Source organism: Coffea eugenioides, unplaced genomic scaffold (genome assembly GCF_003713205.1).
Source record: "Coffea eugenioides isolate CCC68of unplaced genomic scaffold, Ceug_1.0 ScVebR1_513;HRSCAF=1202, whole genome shotgun sequence".
In the NCBI taxonomy this organism is placed as follows: domain Eukaryota; kingdom Viridiplantae; phylum Streptophyta; class Magnoliopsida; order Gentianales; family Rubiaceae; genus Coffea; species Coffea eugenioides.
The window spans coordinates 14,007-32,960 of NW_020864358.1; the positions used below are offsets into that span (position 1 = coordinate 14,007).

The 18,954-nt window shown below is 36.9% G+C and overlaps 1 protein-coding gene across 1 annotated transcript; it reads right to left on the minus strand.

Annotated features, from left to right (window-relative positions):
• Positions 1-16,857: 16,857 nt before the first annotated feature.
• LOC113758438 lies at positions 16,858-18,333 on the minus strand. Its single transcript, XM_027301296.1, has one exon. The coding sequence runs from the start codon at positions 18,331-18,333 to the stop codon at positions 16,858-16,860; it is 1,476 nt and encodes a 491-aa protein (XP_027157097.1).
• Positions 18,334-18,954: the final 621 nt, after the last annotated feature.

Sequence of the window (18,954 nt, forward strand, 5' to 3'; positions counted from 1 at the left end):
CACAAAGCTGGGCTTCCTCACCTTGTTTGCATGATCATCCTTGGGCTTTGTTTATAACTTTGGCCATTTTTCTGGGTCGCTAACAAGCTGCGAATTTGCAGCAGAAATGATAAGGAGCTAAGTATTTTAGTTGGCCGAAAGTTTTGGTTTGCTGAAAGTGCTTGATTCAGTTTGCTACTTGACTGGGATGGCATGCCTACCTTTGCCGCAAGTCTTTGTTTTTTGTTGTGTTTGAATGAGTGGAGATGTGTTGAGTCATTTGCATGAATGTCCTCTCGGTCGAGTGAGTGAAAATTGCAGAACATTCTTTCGGTTGCAAAAGCTCATTCTTTGCATGAAACTTGCTTGAAATCCTTCTAAGATTTGCCTTGTTAAGAAGTATTTGGACCTGCTTTAATTAGAGTTAGTGCAAAGTGTTGGATAGCCGAGAGCTACGGGAAGCTTGCGAATGTGAATTTGCAGAGAAAGCTCCTGCTGCATTCTTTTCTTTTGCTGTTTCGCTATTTACCTTTTATCCTTGATGATCAGCTCCATTTCTTTGTTTCAATCCTGCAATGAAGTTGCATGTTTAGTCGATGATGGATAGGTAGAATTTGGATATTTGTTGGACTTTGTTTGCACCATGAAATGGAAGAAAGCCACGGTTGGAAATAGAATTGTTGCAGAGAAAGCTTCTTCTACGTGTGCATGCATGAAAACCAAAAGGGAAAATTGCATTTTAACCCCTTAATTTGTGTTTAATTCTACTATAGACCAGAAAATTGGAAAAATCAATCAAATTGGCCCCTTTAACTTCTTTAATTGTTTCAATTGGGTCCTCGTTGGTTTCAATTTAATGACTATGAGCTGTCTAGTTTGTTTGAACGCTTTGAGTGATTCAATTTCCATTTCATTGATTATTTTATTAATTAAAGTGGTGCCTCGACCTTTTCTTTGTATTTTGGAGGGCAAATAAGTGATTCCATTTCATTGGAACTCCAATTCAAGGGAGGTACACTCTATCCCTTATTTTTACTTGTTTGACTTCCTATGTGTAACTATGTGTCTTGTGTGTGCAATTTGCATGACTTTAAGTGTTTATTTCATTTTCACTTTATTTATTTCTTTAGTCGCTTAGTTTTGCTTTAATTTTAGCTCAATTTCATCATTTGGGAGGCACTCGAATGCCAAAATTGTAATAGTTAGGGATTTAATTGCTTTTTTCCTTCTATTTCCCCTTTTAGATTGTAGTAGGCCTTCCCCCCTAAAAATGTAATAGTTAGGGCCTTAATTGCCTTGTGTGTTTTGCATGTCTATGTGCTATGTGTTTAATCGCTTTCTTAGGTTTTGGCATCTAGATATGCATGCTTATGTGTTATGTGAATTACGTGCTCACATGTCTACTTGCTTTTGATTATGTACATTACTTATATATGTGTATGATGGATGCAAATGCACGTAACCGGGGCTAGTCCAATGCTAGTCACGGTTGTCCCCTCGAGCTCTTACAAGTCCAATGCTTGTGAGAGAGCGTTAGAAAAGGGCTAGTCCAATGCTAGACCCAATAGGCCGTCCCCTCTCGTTAGTACATACTTGCATGTCTCACTACATTTCATACATTTTTCTTAGTTTTTCTAGCATTTGGTATGCTCCTCCAATCCTTTCCCCTTCATTTTAGGTTTTTGCATCTTCATGCTAGTTATAGGGTACATTTGCTTGAGAGTTCCCTTTCGGTAAGGGAAACGAGCGAGTGTGGCTACAAAATAGCCTTAACACGCTAGTTCTTCCTTCTAATCAAAGGGAAAATTAAAAATCATGAAGTTAGAAGTCATTCCCGTACCCGACTTGATGCACTCCTCTAGGTTCATGCACCTCCATTTACCATATCACTTTTTCATTTTTTTTATCTACATTTTCTCACTACTTATATTTTTCTCACTCCACATGCCATGTTCACACACTTCTCTTCTTTCCCTATCACTTATTTATTTTCTACCTCACAAATTGCACCCAATTGTACTTAGATGCATTTACTACTATTATACCATATTTTCATCCACTTGCACACAAACACCTTTATTTTCTCAATTGGCACACATGCACTTTTCTTATATTTGCACACATGCACTTACATTTGTATTTTTATGTTATTTTGCATTCCTCTCACATTTTTCACACTTGCACTCATATTTGGGTCTTCATTTGCATTACCCGTGACCTCTATGAGAGTTTCCCTTATTTGGCCATCACAACTCATGTGATTGGGACCAAAAATCCTCATAAGAGACATTTTAGATTTAGGATTGCATTTTTTTTTTCGCATCCATTAGTCATATCCAACATGCAACGCATACTTTGGGTAGAAGAATTAGGAAAAGAAGGGCTAAGTCACGCAACTAGCTTTGGCTAGGGTAAGGGAGTGCCTTAGGTTTTGCCTTTGCCTTCTCCCTTATCAAATGTGACCCCCGATCCCTTTCTTTGGTTACGTAGATCTAAAAATTCTTTAAAAAGGGTTTGTTTGCTTTTCTTTCCAAAAAATTCATTTTTGGGTGACTTGGTACACCCTAACTCTATACCAAGTGGCGACTCCATTTTCCATTCAAAAAACCCTTTTTAAATTTTGTTTGGCCAAACCGTCGCATTTCATAATCCCACGGCCTTTTATTTTCATTTTCACACACGTTCACATACATATCCCACACACTACTTTCACAACTCAAAAAGTGGGGCGCGACATCAAGCACAAAAACTAGTTAGACATACACACATTATCACGTAACAACCTATTTCAGCATCCATGCCTTGTGCTTACCTTAATCTGCTGTTTTTCCGGTATAGTCTTTCCAAGTCGCGCCATTTCTCTCTTGTACTCCTCTTTCTCTTTTCGATTGTTCTCTTTTCGATTCTGAACTTCTTCTTCGCTCAACTTATCATATGCTGCTTTAACCATTTTATTATACTGCATTGGATGCATATAATCGTGAATCATGTTATATGTAATTCAGCATTTTCTAACACACATTAATATCAGAAACCTCCCCTAATGTTTGTTCTAATCACATGTAGCACCCCCAAGTTTTCGAAATCACACATAGCATTCCCGACAGTAGGATGTGACAGGTTCTCCTAATCAAAAGGTGAGAAATTACCCAAAAATCACCAACATCTATCCCATGCCACAAACAACCTTAACTCGTTCAGAGGCAAAAAGAAATTCGGATAAGTATTGTTATACCATAACCAAAGTTGAACGGTCATAATTTAAAAATAATCAATGCAGTATACGGAGACCAATACTCCACTACAAGAACTAAGAAGAAAACTGCATACCAAAAAAGATAAAAAAAAATCCAAAAATTCTTTTGACAAACTGCTGATAACTGTTCTGAATTATGTAATATTCTTTGTACAACGTGTAACTCTAATTGAACAATCTGTAAAACTTACCAACACAAGTACGATTATTACATACTGTACCCATATCTACACTAACAACTTATCACACTTCTGTTGCAAGGATGTACAAGAAGTTTATACAAAATTACAAAATGATCAAAAAATGTTACATTATTTAGGGATGATTGATCTAACAACTGTTCTTATCCCCCTCCCTAATATTAATTAGTCATACTGTTTCCAGTAATGTTAACTTTTGGCAATGGACATAGTGCTATTGCCAAAATCGCAATTCCTAACTACATAATAACATAATCTAAATGTAGTTCAAAGATGATGGGAATTCATGAGTATATACCCTAAGCGAGCCATTTCTACTACATAATGGGGTATTGCAATCCATATGTTTCCAAAACACCATCTACAAGCAATAATCTAGACACTGAGGATTGCAATATTAATAACTTACAAACTCCATTCGACTACGATGCAGAAAAAAGCTATTTATACGACCGCATTTTCCCAAATATGGAAGAGCAAGTTTATTTACAACTACAACCACATTCTGAAACTATTGCTGCCATTATGAGAATCCATACTCACATTTTTTATCCCCGTTCGGATCAATGTAACATTTTTTAAATAATGTGTAACTCTACGTGAATTATTTATAAACCTTAATAGCAGACACGCAATCTATTGTAAAGATATACAAGAAACTTACATAAAATTACAGAATGTTCAAAACGTGTTACACTATTCAAGGATGATTGATCTAACACCCTTCCCTACCTCGCATCCCTCCAAACGATACATATCAGCATACTCCATGGTGTATGAAGATATGTAATTGTGTTACAACCCTGATGGTATCCTATTATTTATTAGATAATCATTTACATATACTAAAAAACAAGATTTAGACCTGTTTTGCTACTAGGAAATAAACTCTTTTTGGGCTATGGGTACAGGTGGAACAAAAATAAAGTCTCTATCCTACAATTCATTTTTTTGCTATCATTTTGAAATAGAGAGGCTGACAATGACACCAAAATTGTCATTGCAGGGGTGCTAAGTGTGATTTCGAACACATGGAGGGTGCTAGGTGTGATTAAAAGAAACCTCAAGGGAGGTTTCTGATATTAACCCTTTTCTAATTGTGTTTTTTACTTTTACCGTGCAACAACTATAAACAATTAATGCTTTATTTAGTTCTTAATACATACCTCTGTTATCTTAATGCCTTTCGCTGGAACGGTGCTTTGATACTCCTTCCTACACACATTAAATATTAACCAATTAGCTGTGCATTCTACTCATGATTATTATTTTCAATAAACATCAATATTACCTAAACTTCATCCACGCATTCAACGGTGGAACTGGTTCTCTAACTTCACTTGTACCCGCTGCCTCTATTCCTTCATTTTCGCCTAAACTCTTGTTCCGTCTTTCGCTTCTTATTCGTGCCATCCTGTTCATGCATAACAACAAATACAATAAACATATACCACCGAAGTCTCAAATACGACATACCAGTTACACGCTAACATTTCTACTCTGTTTCTTCTATGTACTTGTTAATCCACACCATATAACATTTATCCAACACTGTGTTCATGCACAATAAATAATACAATCTAACATACATCAATGCAGTCCAAAATACGACATTCCAATTTCAATCTAACAATTCTCTTCTCTTTCTCGCCGGTACCTACTAATCCACACCATGTAACATTTATCCAACACCACGTAACACTTATCCAACACTTTGTTCATGCACAAAAACTAATACCATAAACATACATCAATGCAGTCCCACGTACGACATTCAAATTTCAATCTAACATTTCTCTTCTCTTTCTGACTGGTATCTGCTAATACACACCATGTAACAGTTATCCAACACCATGTAGCATCTATCCAACATTTTGTTCATGCACAACAACTAATACAATAAACATACATCAATGAAGTCCCAAATACGCCATTCAAATTTCAGTCTTAACATTTCTCTTTTCTTTCTGTCCTGTACCTATTAATCTACACCATGTAACAGTTACCCACCAATATGTAAGATTTATCCAACATTGTCTTCATGCACGTGAACTAATAGAACAGATACACTAATGAAAATCACAAAATGAGACATACCAATTTTACACTAACATTTCTACTCTTTGCTTCTCTGTGCCTGTTAGTCCACAACATGTAAGACTTATCCAACATTGTGTTCATGTACATCAACTGATACACTAGACATACACCAATGAAATCTCAAATATAACATACCAATCTCAGACTATCATTTCTAATTTGTCCTTCGCCTCTACCCTTTGTCATTTTCTAGATCTTTTCCTTATACTATGTACTACATCTCACAAGTTTTGACTTTCTTATGTTAATGCTTTACACTTTAACACACCGTATCAATGTTTCTCCATGTCACTTTTTTCCCACATAACATAATTTTTAGCCAACGTGCTATATTACCCTTCATTGCACTGAATTATCTTGTCACTATTTAGTTTCGCAGTGTATGATACACTCAACGCATTGTACTATCTACTTAGCATTTCGTAATTCAGCATCTACAGCCATTTTTTACGCCTACGAAATCCCAAACCCATTCACACATTTTATCAAGCAGTTGTGCCGCAAGATTTCCCCCTCCTTTCCCACTCTCCTGTTTCGACGATCACATACAATTTTACATAACACTTCTATCACGCTGAACTTTTTTACTTACTATACACAAAAGCGTCATAGTGTACACCAAAAACAACCACAAGTAAGGTCCTTCCACTTTGAAGTATAAATTACACACATTACTGTATCATCCCAGGTTTCCACATGTTTTACCTTTACGATTTGTGGTCTTTCACTACTCAGGATCCCACGCTCTTCAACTTTGTAACTTGGGTTCACGTTTCTTCTTCTTTTACTAAAGCCGATTCACAACAAATGTGAACTTCTGCCACCACTTCTTCCTTCTGCTTCCTCTGCTCAGCCTTCAACAATGCCACAGTTCCACAGCTTGACTCCAATGTCACACTGTTCTTGCCAATCTCCTATTTTTCTCTATTATTTCTCCTCTCGTCTATTGCCCTAGTTTTTGACAGTTATTAATTTCGAATTTCAGCAACTGCTTCGTGGGTTTGGGAGAGAGTCTAAGTGGGAACCTTCATTTTCAACCTTTCATTTTGGGCGGGAGGACGCTTACCAACGTTGCTGCCGTTCCGTAACTTGCCGTTACCCCAGATACGGTTTTAGATTTTGTTTTCCCTTATCAGTTAATAGAACGGCGTCGTTCTTTGCCCTGTTGAGCACTTGCTGACTTGGACCATTTCTCGCCTCACGTTCGGTCTTGTGAGGGGACCGTTCAGGAGCGGTCCTTCTGGGGACCGCTTCTGCCCCGTATCCATCTTAATAAGCTTTCTTAACAGGAAAACGCACTGTAACCTTCTGCTGTCCACGAAATTGACATCCCAAATCTTGCCATCAGGGTCCATGAAATTGACATCGCACTGTAACTTAATTTTTTTTACAATAGTGTGTTTGGATAGAATATTATTTAAAGTATTATTTAAAATAATTACTGTAGCACATTTTATGATGTGATATATATGAGATAAAAAATTGTTCAAAATAGACAGTTAATTTGAAAAATATTTTTATGATACAAGCAAAATATTATTTAAAATAAAAGTGCTATCTAGACCCTGCTGTCCATGAAATTGACATCCCAAATCTTGCCAGCAGGGTCCATATAACAATTTTTGGATAGCACTTTTATTTCAAATAATATTTTGCCAAAAAAACTTCTTTAGTTACTTATGAAATCAGGCATCAAATAAACTGAAAAAAAAACATAGTAATCACCAAAGCGAAAAAAACAAAGTGATGACGGTGGTCGAACCTTTTTACGCGATGAGGAGTAATTCCTTATAACATGTTTATTCCTAATAAATAATTAGCAATTTTGGAAGTTGCACATTTAAATAGTAGAAGATACTCCAATAAGGAATGACAAGTCATCCATGCAACTAGTTGCGGAGCCAAGAATTTGATTGAGGGGGCAAACTAAGCATGCATATAAACATTATTTTAAACGTCAAAAAGTTCAAGATTAAATATGCAGATAAAATTTAAAACGTTCAAATAAATTTTAGTGATAATATTTTGATTGACTTTTAGCTTTAAGAATTTTTCTTAGATTGATTTTCATAAAAAAATATTTGGGCATGTTGACTATTTAAAATAACCATACTCTATAGGAATCTGGACATTAAAAGACATGGAAACTTCAAAGTTATTGGGCTTAACATCTATTTTAATAGTCCTTTCTTGAAAAAAAATACATTTTCTTGGTCATCATTGCCAAAGAATTCTCAAATCATGTCAAGTTACTAAATAATTGAAAAAATCACTAGCATAATTAATTAAAAGTTATAGGCTGAAAATTTTCAATACCTTTTTAACCAAAATAAGTATACAAATTTAAATTTTGATTTTCAAAAGATTATTCAACAGACAAGTTGTTTATTATCCATACTTATTATCTTGTCGAAAATCTTAGTTTCAGTTTTTCTCCAGTCACCACAGTAGAACAAATTAAATTCACTATATCCAATAACACAAGGAAAAATGCTGAAATTAATCTAAGGTGAAAAATAGAAGAGAGCATTGTGAATTTGTCATAAAAAATGACAATTTTTTTGATTAACGAGGAAAGAAAAAATAACTATTATCCCATCAGAGATAAGGGAAATAATTTTCATTTGTCATCTAAAAAAAATCCAAAAAAATCCAAATTTGCATAAATTAAATATATAAAAAGTACAAAATTAAAGCTACAACATTAGGAGAAAATAAACAGAAAAATATAACCACCAAAATGTAATAGTTCCATCTTTCATCACAAAAAAAAAGTCCATAATGACTGCACTGAATCTTAGAGCATTAGGAAGATGAACTTATGAATCAGTATGAGTAAAAAATTGGAAATCTTTCGTAAATTTAAATTTTGTTTAGTAAGTGAAAGGGTAATTACATACGCCGGTGCGTGGATCTTGTAAGTCAACTTAAATCTCCAATTGCCAGTTAATGTGGAGTAATCTAGCATTTCAATGTTCCAGAAGTAACTAATTAAATCCCCAAAAGGGCCATGACCTATATATATATATATATATATATATATATCTTGTTTTCCCAATTATTGAAATCCACTGTTGTCCTCGTTTATGATTCTACTTTCTAGGATTTTCTCATAACTAAAGAGGGAATGTGAACTAGCCACTGGATGTTTCAAGAAAATTTTAAGTACGTAGTAGGACTTCATTAATTGTAACATTTGATTGAAAGAAACTTTTAGGCAAGATTTCATTTGTTGTAACTTTTAGTTGATAAAAAGTTTGCACCTGATTTGTACCTGGGAAACTGGCAACCTATATGTAGCTCCGGCATGCTTCTCTCTATCATATTTAAAATAATTTAGATGTTGATACATGAATCAATTTATATTGTGAAATTCCTTAAAGTGGACCAATTGTTAAATTTATATCAAAATTAGGATTGTCACCAAAAATTTTAATTTGGTAGCAGACAGGTAACTTGTGTTTTTGGAGGGGGGATTTTTTTAACCACAGAAATTACTTTCATTACATTGCAAAAGATAAACATTAAAAAATTGTCAAAAATATTGCTCTTTTCACATGATTTTTATTGCCAAAAATTGGCAATTTTTAAAGCAGCAAAATTATCATCCAGAATTCCTTATAAGATGCTTATTCCAAAAAAAAAAATGCTTATTCCAAATAATTAATTGGCAATTTGGAAGTAGCAAATTTAAGGTAAATTCTGTAGTGTATTCAACTAATACAAAACAGGTATGGAAAGGTAAAGAATATGACAAAGAAGCAAGCACGATGCAAAGCTGACATGTACGGAGGATGAAGGTAATATTTGTAAAAAAGCAAGTGTTACCTATAACTGGTGTGGGCGGTTTGGAAATGTTCATGGGCCCATCGACCGTGAGGCGTACTGCGAAAGCTGAAAATGTATTGGGGTGTCACGGAATTCACATAAATATAATGGGCCTAGGAATAAAACACCGAAGAGGAAGCGTAAGCAGTACTAAACACAGCCATGCAGGTGGTATTTAACATAAACTGATTTTTGTGAAAGTAAAAAACATATTGCCCATAACATACCTATTCTTTATGATTTTTTGGCATTACATCAACAAAATACTAGTTATTTATGGGTATTTTATTCTGAATAATTACATTTATGTAAAATACATAAATGTTTGTAACTAAAATTGAAAAAATGTTACACTAATATTTTTACGAAAGGGAAACTAGTAGATTTTGTATTTAACAAATTTTACATATGTGAAAGTAAAAAAGATATTGCCCATAACATACCAACTTGTTATGGGTTTTTTACATTACATCAACAAAATACTAGCTATTTATGGGCATTTTACTCTGAATCATTACATTTATGTAAAATACATAAGTGTTTGTAACTAAAATTGAAAAAGTGTTACACTTATATTTTTACGAAAGGAAAACTGGTAGATTTTGTATTTAACAAATTTTAAATATGTGAAAGTAAAAAAGATTGCGCTCATAACATACCAGCTCTTTATGAGTTTTTTGCATTACATCAACAAAATACTAGCTATTTAAGGGCATTTTACTCTGAATCATTACATTTATGTAAAATACGTAAATGTTTGTAATTAAAATTGAAAAACTATTACACTTATATTTTTACGAAAGGGAAACTGGTAGATTTTGTATTTAACAAATTTTAAATATGTGAAAGTAAAAAAGATTGTGCCCATAACATACCAGTTCTTTATGAGTTTTTTGCATTACATCAACAAAATACTAGCTATTTATGGGCATTTTATTCTGAATCATTACATTGTTGACAAGAAACAATGTTTCTTTTGTAAAATTTGTTCATTAGATTTTTTCAAATAATTAGGGTATAAAGGCAAATTTTCACAATCTTTTGTTAGCAATAGGCCCCAATTTCCTCCTAGGCAGTGACGAAGCCAAGATTTTTTCCTTGGGGGATGCCAAAATTATTTTAATATGTTATGTTCAAAATAATTTTATTCTATTTAAATATATGGTATCCTAAAATATCAAATATTAACTTTAATTATAATGGTACGTCTATTTAATAAATATGTAGCATAGTCATAACTAAAATTAAGACAAGAAATAACATTTGATTGAATATTTTATAACATCACAAACCACCTAAGTTGTACATTATGAGAAGATGCTTCAATATGTCACTTGTGCAAAAATAAATATATAACTATGCAATATAAATATAACTATTTACAATTAAAAAGAAATAAAAATTATGTTAACATACGTTGAATTTCATTCTCTTTTATTAAACGTAAATTGAGCTCTACATTCTTTCATAAAATTAAATTCACATTTACACTTTGAAATCCCCTCAACTTTTCCTATCCCAATTCCGCTTAACTTCAACGCCCAACAGGTCTTCAAGTTCCAGGTCACAAAAGACCTTTATACGTGTCTATCCAACACACTTTCCCTATCGTTTATGGCCACAATCACTTACTTCTCCTGTTCCCCCAACTTTCCACACCTCTTCTTTGACTAGTAAACATATTGCAGCAACATCCCGAATTTAAATAGTAAAAGATACCCCAATACGGAATAACAAAGTCAACCATGCAAAAATATTTGGGCAATGTTGACTATTTGAAATAACCGTACTATGCGGCAATCTGGACATTAATAGACATAGTAACCTCAAGTTACCAGTCCTTTCTTAAAAATATAAATCAACTAGTTTTGTACCCATTCGTTGAATGGGAATTGTTTAAAAATAATAAATTATTTAATGTAGTTCATAAAAATATTTGCATAAAATACAAACTTATTGTATAATCTATTATAACCTTTCTTAATACATTACTATGTGTAGACACCAAATTTTTGGTTTCGAATTTTATTTTTTTTAATTAGTTCAATTTTAGATTTATTTGTTTCAATTTTAGGTTTATTTTGGTTGTTTCCTGTTTCGTGCCTCTTATTGTATTTTAATTAGTTTACGAGCATTTATTTTATCTATTAATTTGATTAAAAAAAAAGAGAAAAAAGAAAAGAAAAAAGATGAAAATGAAAAATAAAGAAAAAAGAAAAGGAAAATGAAAAATTGCAACTTTGCCGTTTATTATTTCTAGTTTACTTATTTTTATCCGATGTTAATTAAATTGTTATTTTTTAATTTTATTATCAATTTTGTTAAATTACTCTTAAAAAAAAAAAAAAAAAATAGCCGCACATGCATGCGGCACCAAAATTTTTCATAGGAGGGCTGGAGGATTCTTGGCTCAAGGGATCGGATGGCTGGGGGAGAGAGTAGAGCAAACCTTTCATCCTCACCATTGGGGTGAGGGTTTAGGAGCCTTGGGTTTCATATAAAAGAAAAGAAAGCAGCGGCAGGGTGGAGTTTTTTTTTTCGGGGGGAACGGCTATTGAAGGATGACGGCTAGAGAGAAAATCAGGAAAAGAGAGAAACCAAGGCAAGAAAGGAGCGGCTAGGTTTGGAAAAATCTAGAGCAAGAGAGAGAGCTGGGGTTGACGGGCTTGAGGAGGAGCAAAAGAAAAACAGGAGAGGACGGCTGAGGATAGCAAATAGGTTTGACGGCTAGGGTATTAGTGGGGAGCTTCCGTAAGAGAGAAAGGAGGTTTTGGGGAGGCTAGCTGGCGGCTGGGCAAGAGAAAAAACGCAGCTTTGAGAGTGAAAGAGTGAGGAACCGTGGGTGAGAGCTGAGAGTGGAAAAGGAAGCCAGCAGTTTGAAGAGAGCCCCTGAAACTGCTAACCTCCACGCAGTCAACAGTCGCGGGTCTTCATCAAGAGAAAACACGAGCATTGTAAGCTATTCTTTCCTTTAAGTTCCAGTTCCGTTGTAGCCGTAGATCCTTTAAGCTTTCAAAGCATGTATTCCGTCACTCTGCTTGTGGAAATTTTGCTGTTCTTCATTGTTTATCTTTCCCCCCTCCTTTTCCATGTTCATCAAGAATCTGTCCTCTCGTTTTGTGAGTTAGAATCTGCTGTTTGTTTGGTCATAACTTAGGGAGTGGATTACAACTCCAGTAGTGGCGCTTTGAAGTGTTTGATTGGAAGTTTTGCAACCAAAAAGCTGTTAGCTTTCGTGTTTTTCTGTGAAAACTGAATGAGGGTGGCCCGTAGGTTGCAAGTGTCGTCCTTTTTTTTTGTCGAAACGATAAGATGATTTCATTGCTTTAAAGGTAAAAAATTACAAATACGAGCAACGGCTCGATCGAACTGTACACACTAGTGTTCAAAGACACTGAGGAAGCTGTCGCTCCTCATCCACAATAATGCTTAAAGCATCAACACTCATTTTTTTACTGACTATCATTTCTTCTTCCCTATTCAAACCAAAAGAGCACATGCGAAACAATCTCTGTAAATGAGAGATGTCTTCAAGTACTGTTGCCATTCTGCTGTCCGCTGGACTCTGGTGTTTCAATTGTCTCCACAGTTCTTTGTTACCAACTCTCAGCTTAAGATTGCTCCACTTACGATGCACTGCTTTACACAGCACTAGTTTCAGCGCCAGAGCTTCATCTAGGAGTTTGTTTCCAGAACTGATGTCTTTCATTACCCACCCTATCATCGTATTGCTTGCAAAAAACTTAACTGTGACTCCAATTCCCATGAATAGCTGCTCTTGTTTCATGGTTGTAGACACCTCCATTAGCACTTCTCCTTCCTTTACATAACTCTGATCCTGAGTTTCTTGCCTAGGGGCTGTTTCTTCTGTGCTCTCTCCTTCCCTCTTGTACTCTAGCTGCTGCTGCTCTAGCCAATCAGAATGTGCTTTCCTTATATATTTGAAGGGAGGATCAACGGTAGTGTTCTCGAATTCTCTTTTGTTTCTTTCTTTCCACACCTACCACAGGATGTTCGCAGTTAGGCCAATGTGTTCCATCCCTTCTATCCTGTACTTTGCTTCTGAGATTCTTAGCCACCACCTTTTGAAATCTCCCTGCTGCTCCTTTGCTCCATCCCACTGAATGGGAGAAACCTTCCATATGTTTTCTGTGTGGGGGCAAGTCAGCAGAAGATGTTCAACTGTTTCCTGTGCTGTTCCACACATCTTACATATCGGATCCCCCATCCCCGTTCGTCTATACACTGCTGCTTTCACAGGCAGAGCACCTTGAATACATTTCCATATGAAAAACTTGATTTTATGTTTGATGTTTAACCTCCAAAGTGTATTCCACATCTGAGCTAAATGCGAATCACTTACTGTATAGCTAGAGCTAGCTCCTCCCTGCCTGCACCTATCTCTCTTTCTGTGTTGCTTCATCAGAAACTTATATCCAGAATTGACAGTGTACACCCCTCCCTCCTTTGGTTGCCAGTAGAAGCTATCCTCCCTATCAGCCAGGCTCAGAGGAATAGCTAGAATTTTTTGAGCATCACTTCTATTGAAATATCTGAATATAACATTTCTGTTCCACCTATGCTGACTGATAAGCTCCTCTACCTTTTCCAACTCACAATGACTCCCTCGACTGGTAGTTGGTTTCCCTGTTTCAGTGTCTGAGATCCACTTGTGTCTCCAAATATTTGTACTCCTTCCATTTCCTATCCTTCTAATCATTCCAGCAGTGATTAAACTTCTTGCCCCCATGAGTCCTTGCCAAATCCAGGATGCATTTTTGGAGATGTTGCACTGCAGAATGGATTCCTGTGGAGAATATCTGGATTTCAACACCTTACTAACCAACAGATTTGGTTTAGTAAGTATCCTCCAAACTTGTTTTCCTAGCAGCGCTTGATTGAAAGCTTCAATATCCTTAAATCCTATACCTCCTGCACTCTTGGCCTTTGCCAATCTTTCCTAAGACAACCAGTGCATTTTATTCTTGCCATTAGCTTCACCCCACCCAAAGTTGGCCATCAAAGCACGGATATCTTTGCACAACCTTCTGGACAGCTTAAAACAAGACATCACGTATGTAGGCATTGCCATTACAACTGCATTCAGTAGCACTTCCTTACCTGCTGGACTCAGAAATTTGTTTTTCCAATTCTGGCATCTTTTCCTAATATTGTCCCTCACGAAGCCAAAGATCTGCTCTTTAGACCTTGACACTACCATTGGAAGTCCCAGGTATTTGCCTTGTTTAGCCTCTACCATTCCTCCTAAGGTCAGGCATACCTCCTTCTTCTGCTCATCATCCATATTTTTGCTAAAAAAAACTGCTGATTTGTCCAGATTGACCAATTGCCCCGAGGCCTTTTCATATGTTTTCAACACCTTCATGATTTCCTCCGCCTCATTCTTATTAGCCTTACAAAATATGATAGAATCATCCGCGAAAAACAGATGTGTTAACATAGGACCATGTCTGCTAATTTTTAGTCCCTGGATTCTTTTGCTTTCCTCAGCTCTTTTAAGCAGATTTGAGAAGCCCTCTGAACAGATTAGAAACAGGTATGGAGACAAGGGATCTCCCTGTCTTATCCCTCTTTCTGGTGTCACAAAGCCTTTGATCTCACCGTTACAGTTGAAAGAGCAACTCACTGTCTTCAAACAGCTGTGGATCCAGTTAATCCATTTTGAGCAGAAACCCATCTTTTCCATCATATCCATCACGCATTGCCACTCCACCCTATCATAAGCCTTTGCCATGTCCAGTTTGATAGCCATGTAGCCCTCTTTCCCTTGTCTTTTATTTTTAAGAAAATGCATGTACTCATGAGCAATGATCACATTGTCTAAAATCTGTCTTTCTGGGATGAAAGCAGATTGAGTTTTGCTGATACACAAGTCCAGAACAGATTTCAGTCTATTAGCCAAAATTTTTGATATGATTTTATAGAGCACACTACAAAGACTGATAGGCCTGAAATTTTTCAGATTGGTTGGGTGCAGAATTTTGGGAATAAGGGATATCACAGTATGATTAACTGATTTGAGCATGTGACCTGAGTGAAAAAACACTTTTACAGCAGGAATGATGTCACTTTTAATAGAGTTCCAAAATTTCTGAAAAAACAAAGGTGTCATTCCATCTTGTCCAGGAGCTTTTTCTGGATTCATAGAGAACAAAGCCTCGTGGATTTCATCCTCCATTACTTCTTTGGTTAGCTTATCATTCATCTCCTGTGTGATATAGTGTGGAATTCCCTCTAACATTTCTGTCATTTCCCCCTTCCCTCCACTCATAAAAAGGTCCTTAAAATACTCAGAAATTTCAGTCACGACCTCCTCTTCATTAGCTGTCCAAGATCCGTCTTCTCTTTGTAACCTGTTCAATCTATTGCTGACTCGCCTTCCCTTGACTGAAGAGTGAAAAAATCTAGTATTTTTATCCCCATCTCTCAGCCAGCTGATTCTGGACTTCTGACTCCAGAAAGCTTCTTCCTCCTTGTAGGCATTAGCCAATTTACTTTTGAGATCCTGAAGTTCCTCTTTTTTATTTGCAACAACAGCATTTCTAACCTTCTCTAGATCCTGCTTAAGACCATCAATTTTACTCCTAGAGTTAGCTTGGACAGTATTTTTCCATTTTAAGAGTTCAATTCTGCAGTTTCTAACCTTTCTAGTAACTTTGAACATGTTAGAGCCCTGTTCCTCTCTATTCCAAGCTTGATCCACTACCTGCTGAATCCCCTCTTTTTGGAGCCATCTCTTGTCAAAGTAGAATCTCTTTTTTTTTTTTTCTATGCCGGGGTTGGTGTCTAATAAAAGTATAGAATGGTCAGAAGCAAGAGTCTCAATGTGCTGACACTTAGCACTCTCAAAATCATGAAACCAATCCATACTACCCAAAGCTCTATCTAGTCTTTGACGAACTTCCCCTTCATTGTCCCAGTGATTACTCCAAGTCCAAGGGTGGCCTTCAAAACCAATATCCACTAGTCTGTTCATCTCAATGAATTGTCTAAAATCCCTCAAACTTCTCTCCTCTCTAAACACGCCGCCCCACTTTTCTTCATTGGACAAAATGTCATTAAAATCTCCAGAGATCAGGTATCTTGATCCCCACAACCTACTTCTATCAGTAAGCACCCTCCATTGTTCCTTCCTGATCCTTTGTTCACAACTAGCATACACTCCAATGAACCACCAAGCCCCCTGAAACTCATTACCTTCGATCTTGGCTTCTATAGTAAAGGCAGTAGTGGTCACCTCTACAATCTGTGTATCCTTAGTCCAAAGTAAGGCCATCCCCCCTGCTCTATTCATAGCTTCCACAGTCACATTATTGTCTAACCGTAACCTTCTAGCAATTCTATCTATGACAGACTTCCTATTCTTAGTCTCACTAAGGAAAAAGATACTCGGAGAGGAGAGGTTATTCACCTCCCTCAGCTGGGGAACTGTCAAGGGACTCCCCACCCCTTGGCAGTTCCACACCACAACTCTCATTGACACCTGGAGGTCCCTTTTAGGAAGGACCTCTCTTCCTTTTCCGTAGCTCCCTCAGGATACAGCTCCACCAGATGCTTGGTTTTTTTCCACTGACACCAATCCTGGCAAGCTTCCTCCATCACTTCATCACTACCCTGGAACTTCCTCTTCCCCACGTTCACCTGAATATTATTATTACCTTGAATCTTCTGCAAAGGCCTTCTGGTTCTAACTGGAGTTTTTAACTTTCGAAAATATCTCCTTGTCTGTCTGTCCAGTAACCCCATCATCTTATCTTCACCAAGAGTTTCCTGGCTAAACACTACAAGCTCAGCGTTTTCCTCTAGAACCCTAGCCTCCTGTATGTGATTGTGCACTACTTCCACTACATCTTCCTCCATCTCTTCCTCTACGTGAGGAAACTGGAGTTCTTCCCCTACTCTATTAACCTGAGGGGAATCTACTTCCTCCCTTTCATCAAACACCTGAACCTCTTTCCTACTATGAAAGACTACCTTGAGAGGCTCCTCATTAGTAGAAGGTCCCCCCGACCCCTCCATTCTACCTTCCTCACCTGCTTTGACATATTCCTGGTTGCTACATCCCCCACTACCAGAGGCCTTGAGGACCTCCAGCAAACTCTGACTTCTAGACATATTTTTATTCTTCTGTTCAACCAGCTCCCCCTTCCTAAAGTCCCAGTACCGTCTATCACTATGCTCGGAGGCCCTAGCATTTTTTTTCTGAGGAGAGATCCTAATATTTCCTGCTCTCATCCAGGGACCGTACTGATTCTCATCAGTGCTCCCTCCTAGCGATCTCCTTACATTGCAAGACCTTTCACTATGCCCCACAATACCACAATTATAACAGAAATCAGGACACCTTTCATATTTGAAAGTTATCCATTTGCCAGTTCCTGCTATTCTGACCACAGTACCTCTAAGAAGAGGTTTTGATAGGTCGACCATGACAAGGACCTTCAGATGCCTACCCTCTTTTCCCCCCGTCTGAGGGATAACGACCTCTCTAACTTCTTTAAACACACCTCCTATCTTTCTTCCAATCTCCCTAGATAGCCAATGGACAGGCAGATTCCAGAGCTGCACCCAAATAGGTGCCGTCACAAAGGCTTTATAGTCATCTTCAATGCCTTCAACCCATCTTCTTAGGACTAGCATCTGATTATCTATAACCCAGGGCCCTCCCTCCACTATTCTATCTTTATCTTCAGAGCTGTGTAAGTTAAACTGAAACACATTGGGTCCCAGTTCCATAACTAACAGATTCCTGGGATACCCCCAGGCAACAGCCACAAAATTTTTGATTCCAGTGAAGTTAATCACTTTTTCTCCTAAGACTCTCCCAATGATACTGTTTTCACAGGCTCTCACACCAGTTTGAAAGTCTTCCCCCTCCAGCGTGAGTCCTACCAACTCATTCCCTTCTAGGGAAAACTTTTGTAATAAATCTGACAGTTCTCCCTCCATGGAAAGACGCAGCAAATATCAGAAGGAATAAAACACTCTAACCACAGGAGATGAAAACCAGAACCAAAGCGTAACAAAAGATAGAGGAACAAAAAAAAAAAAAAAAAACAAACGAAGAACACTAAGAAGAGAAAAATACGACTGAAATAAAAAACTTGCTGAAAGAAACTGACCACCACAGTTAGAGCATCGATGCTCACCTGTACTCATAACAGACAAGGAAAACAGAGTATTGACTATCAATGTCCAGGCGGAATCTTATCATAGTTGAAGATAGCGACGCTTGAACTCCCTTTCTTCATGCACTGACTTGCTTAAACAAAGAATAGCTGCCATGAACCTTACAATAAAGATCACTCGTACAAGTACTGATGATCTAGCATGATCCGGAAGAGCGGGAGAAGGAAGGTTTGAAAAAGTTTGAACAAAGCTAGCTTCCCACCAACGAGGTGGGAGGCTCTTATCCCAAGAGAGAGAACAACTACTATAGAGAGAGAAAGCCTCTACTTTAGAGAGAGGATTGTTTTTTTTGTTGCAAGTGTCGTCCTGGGCATCCTGTTTACTCATATGATTTCGGTCTGGATCTTTTGGGTAGAGGCTGTTGCATATGGGCAGCGTTAA

Coding starts and splice junctions, on each gene's coding strand:
- LOC113758438 (XM_027301296.1), bottom strand. CDS start 18,333: ATGGAGGGAGAACTGTCAGATTTATTACAAAAGTTTTCCCTAGAAGGG.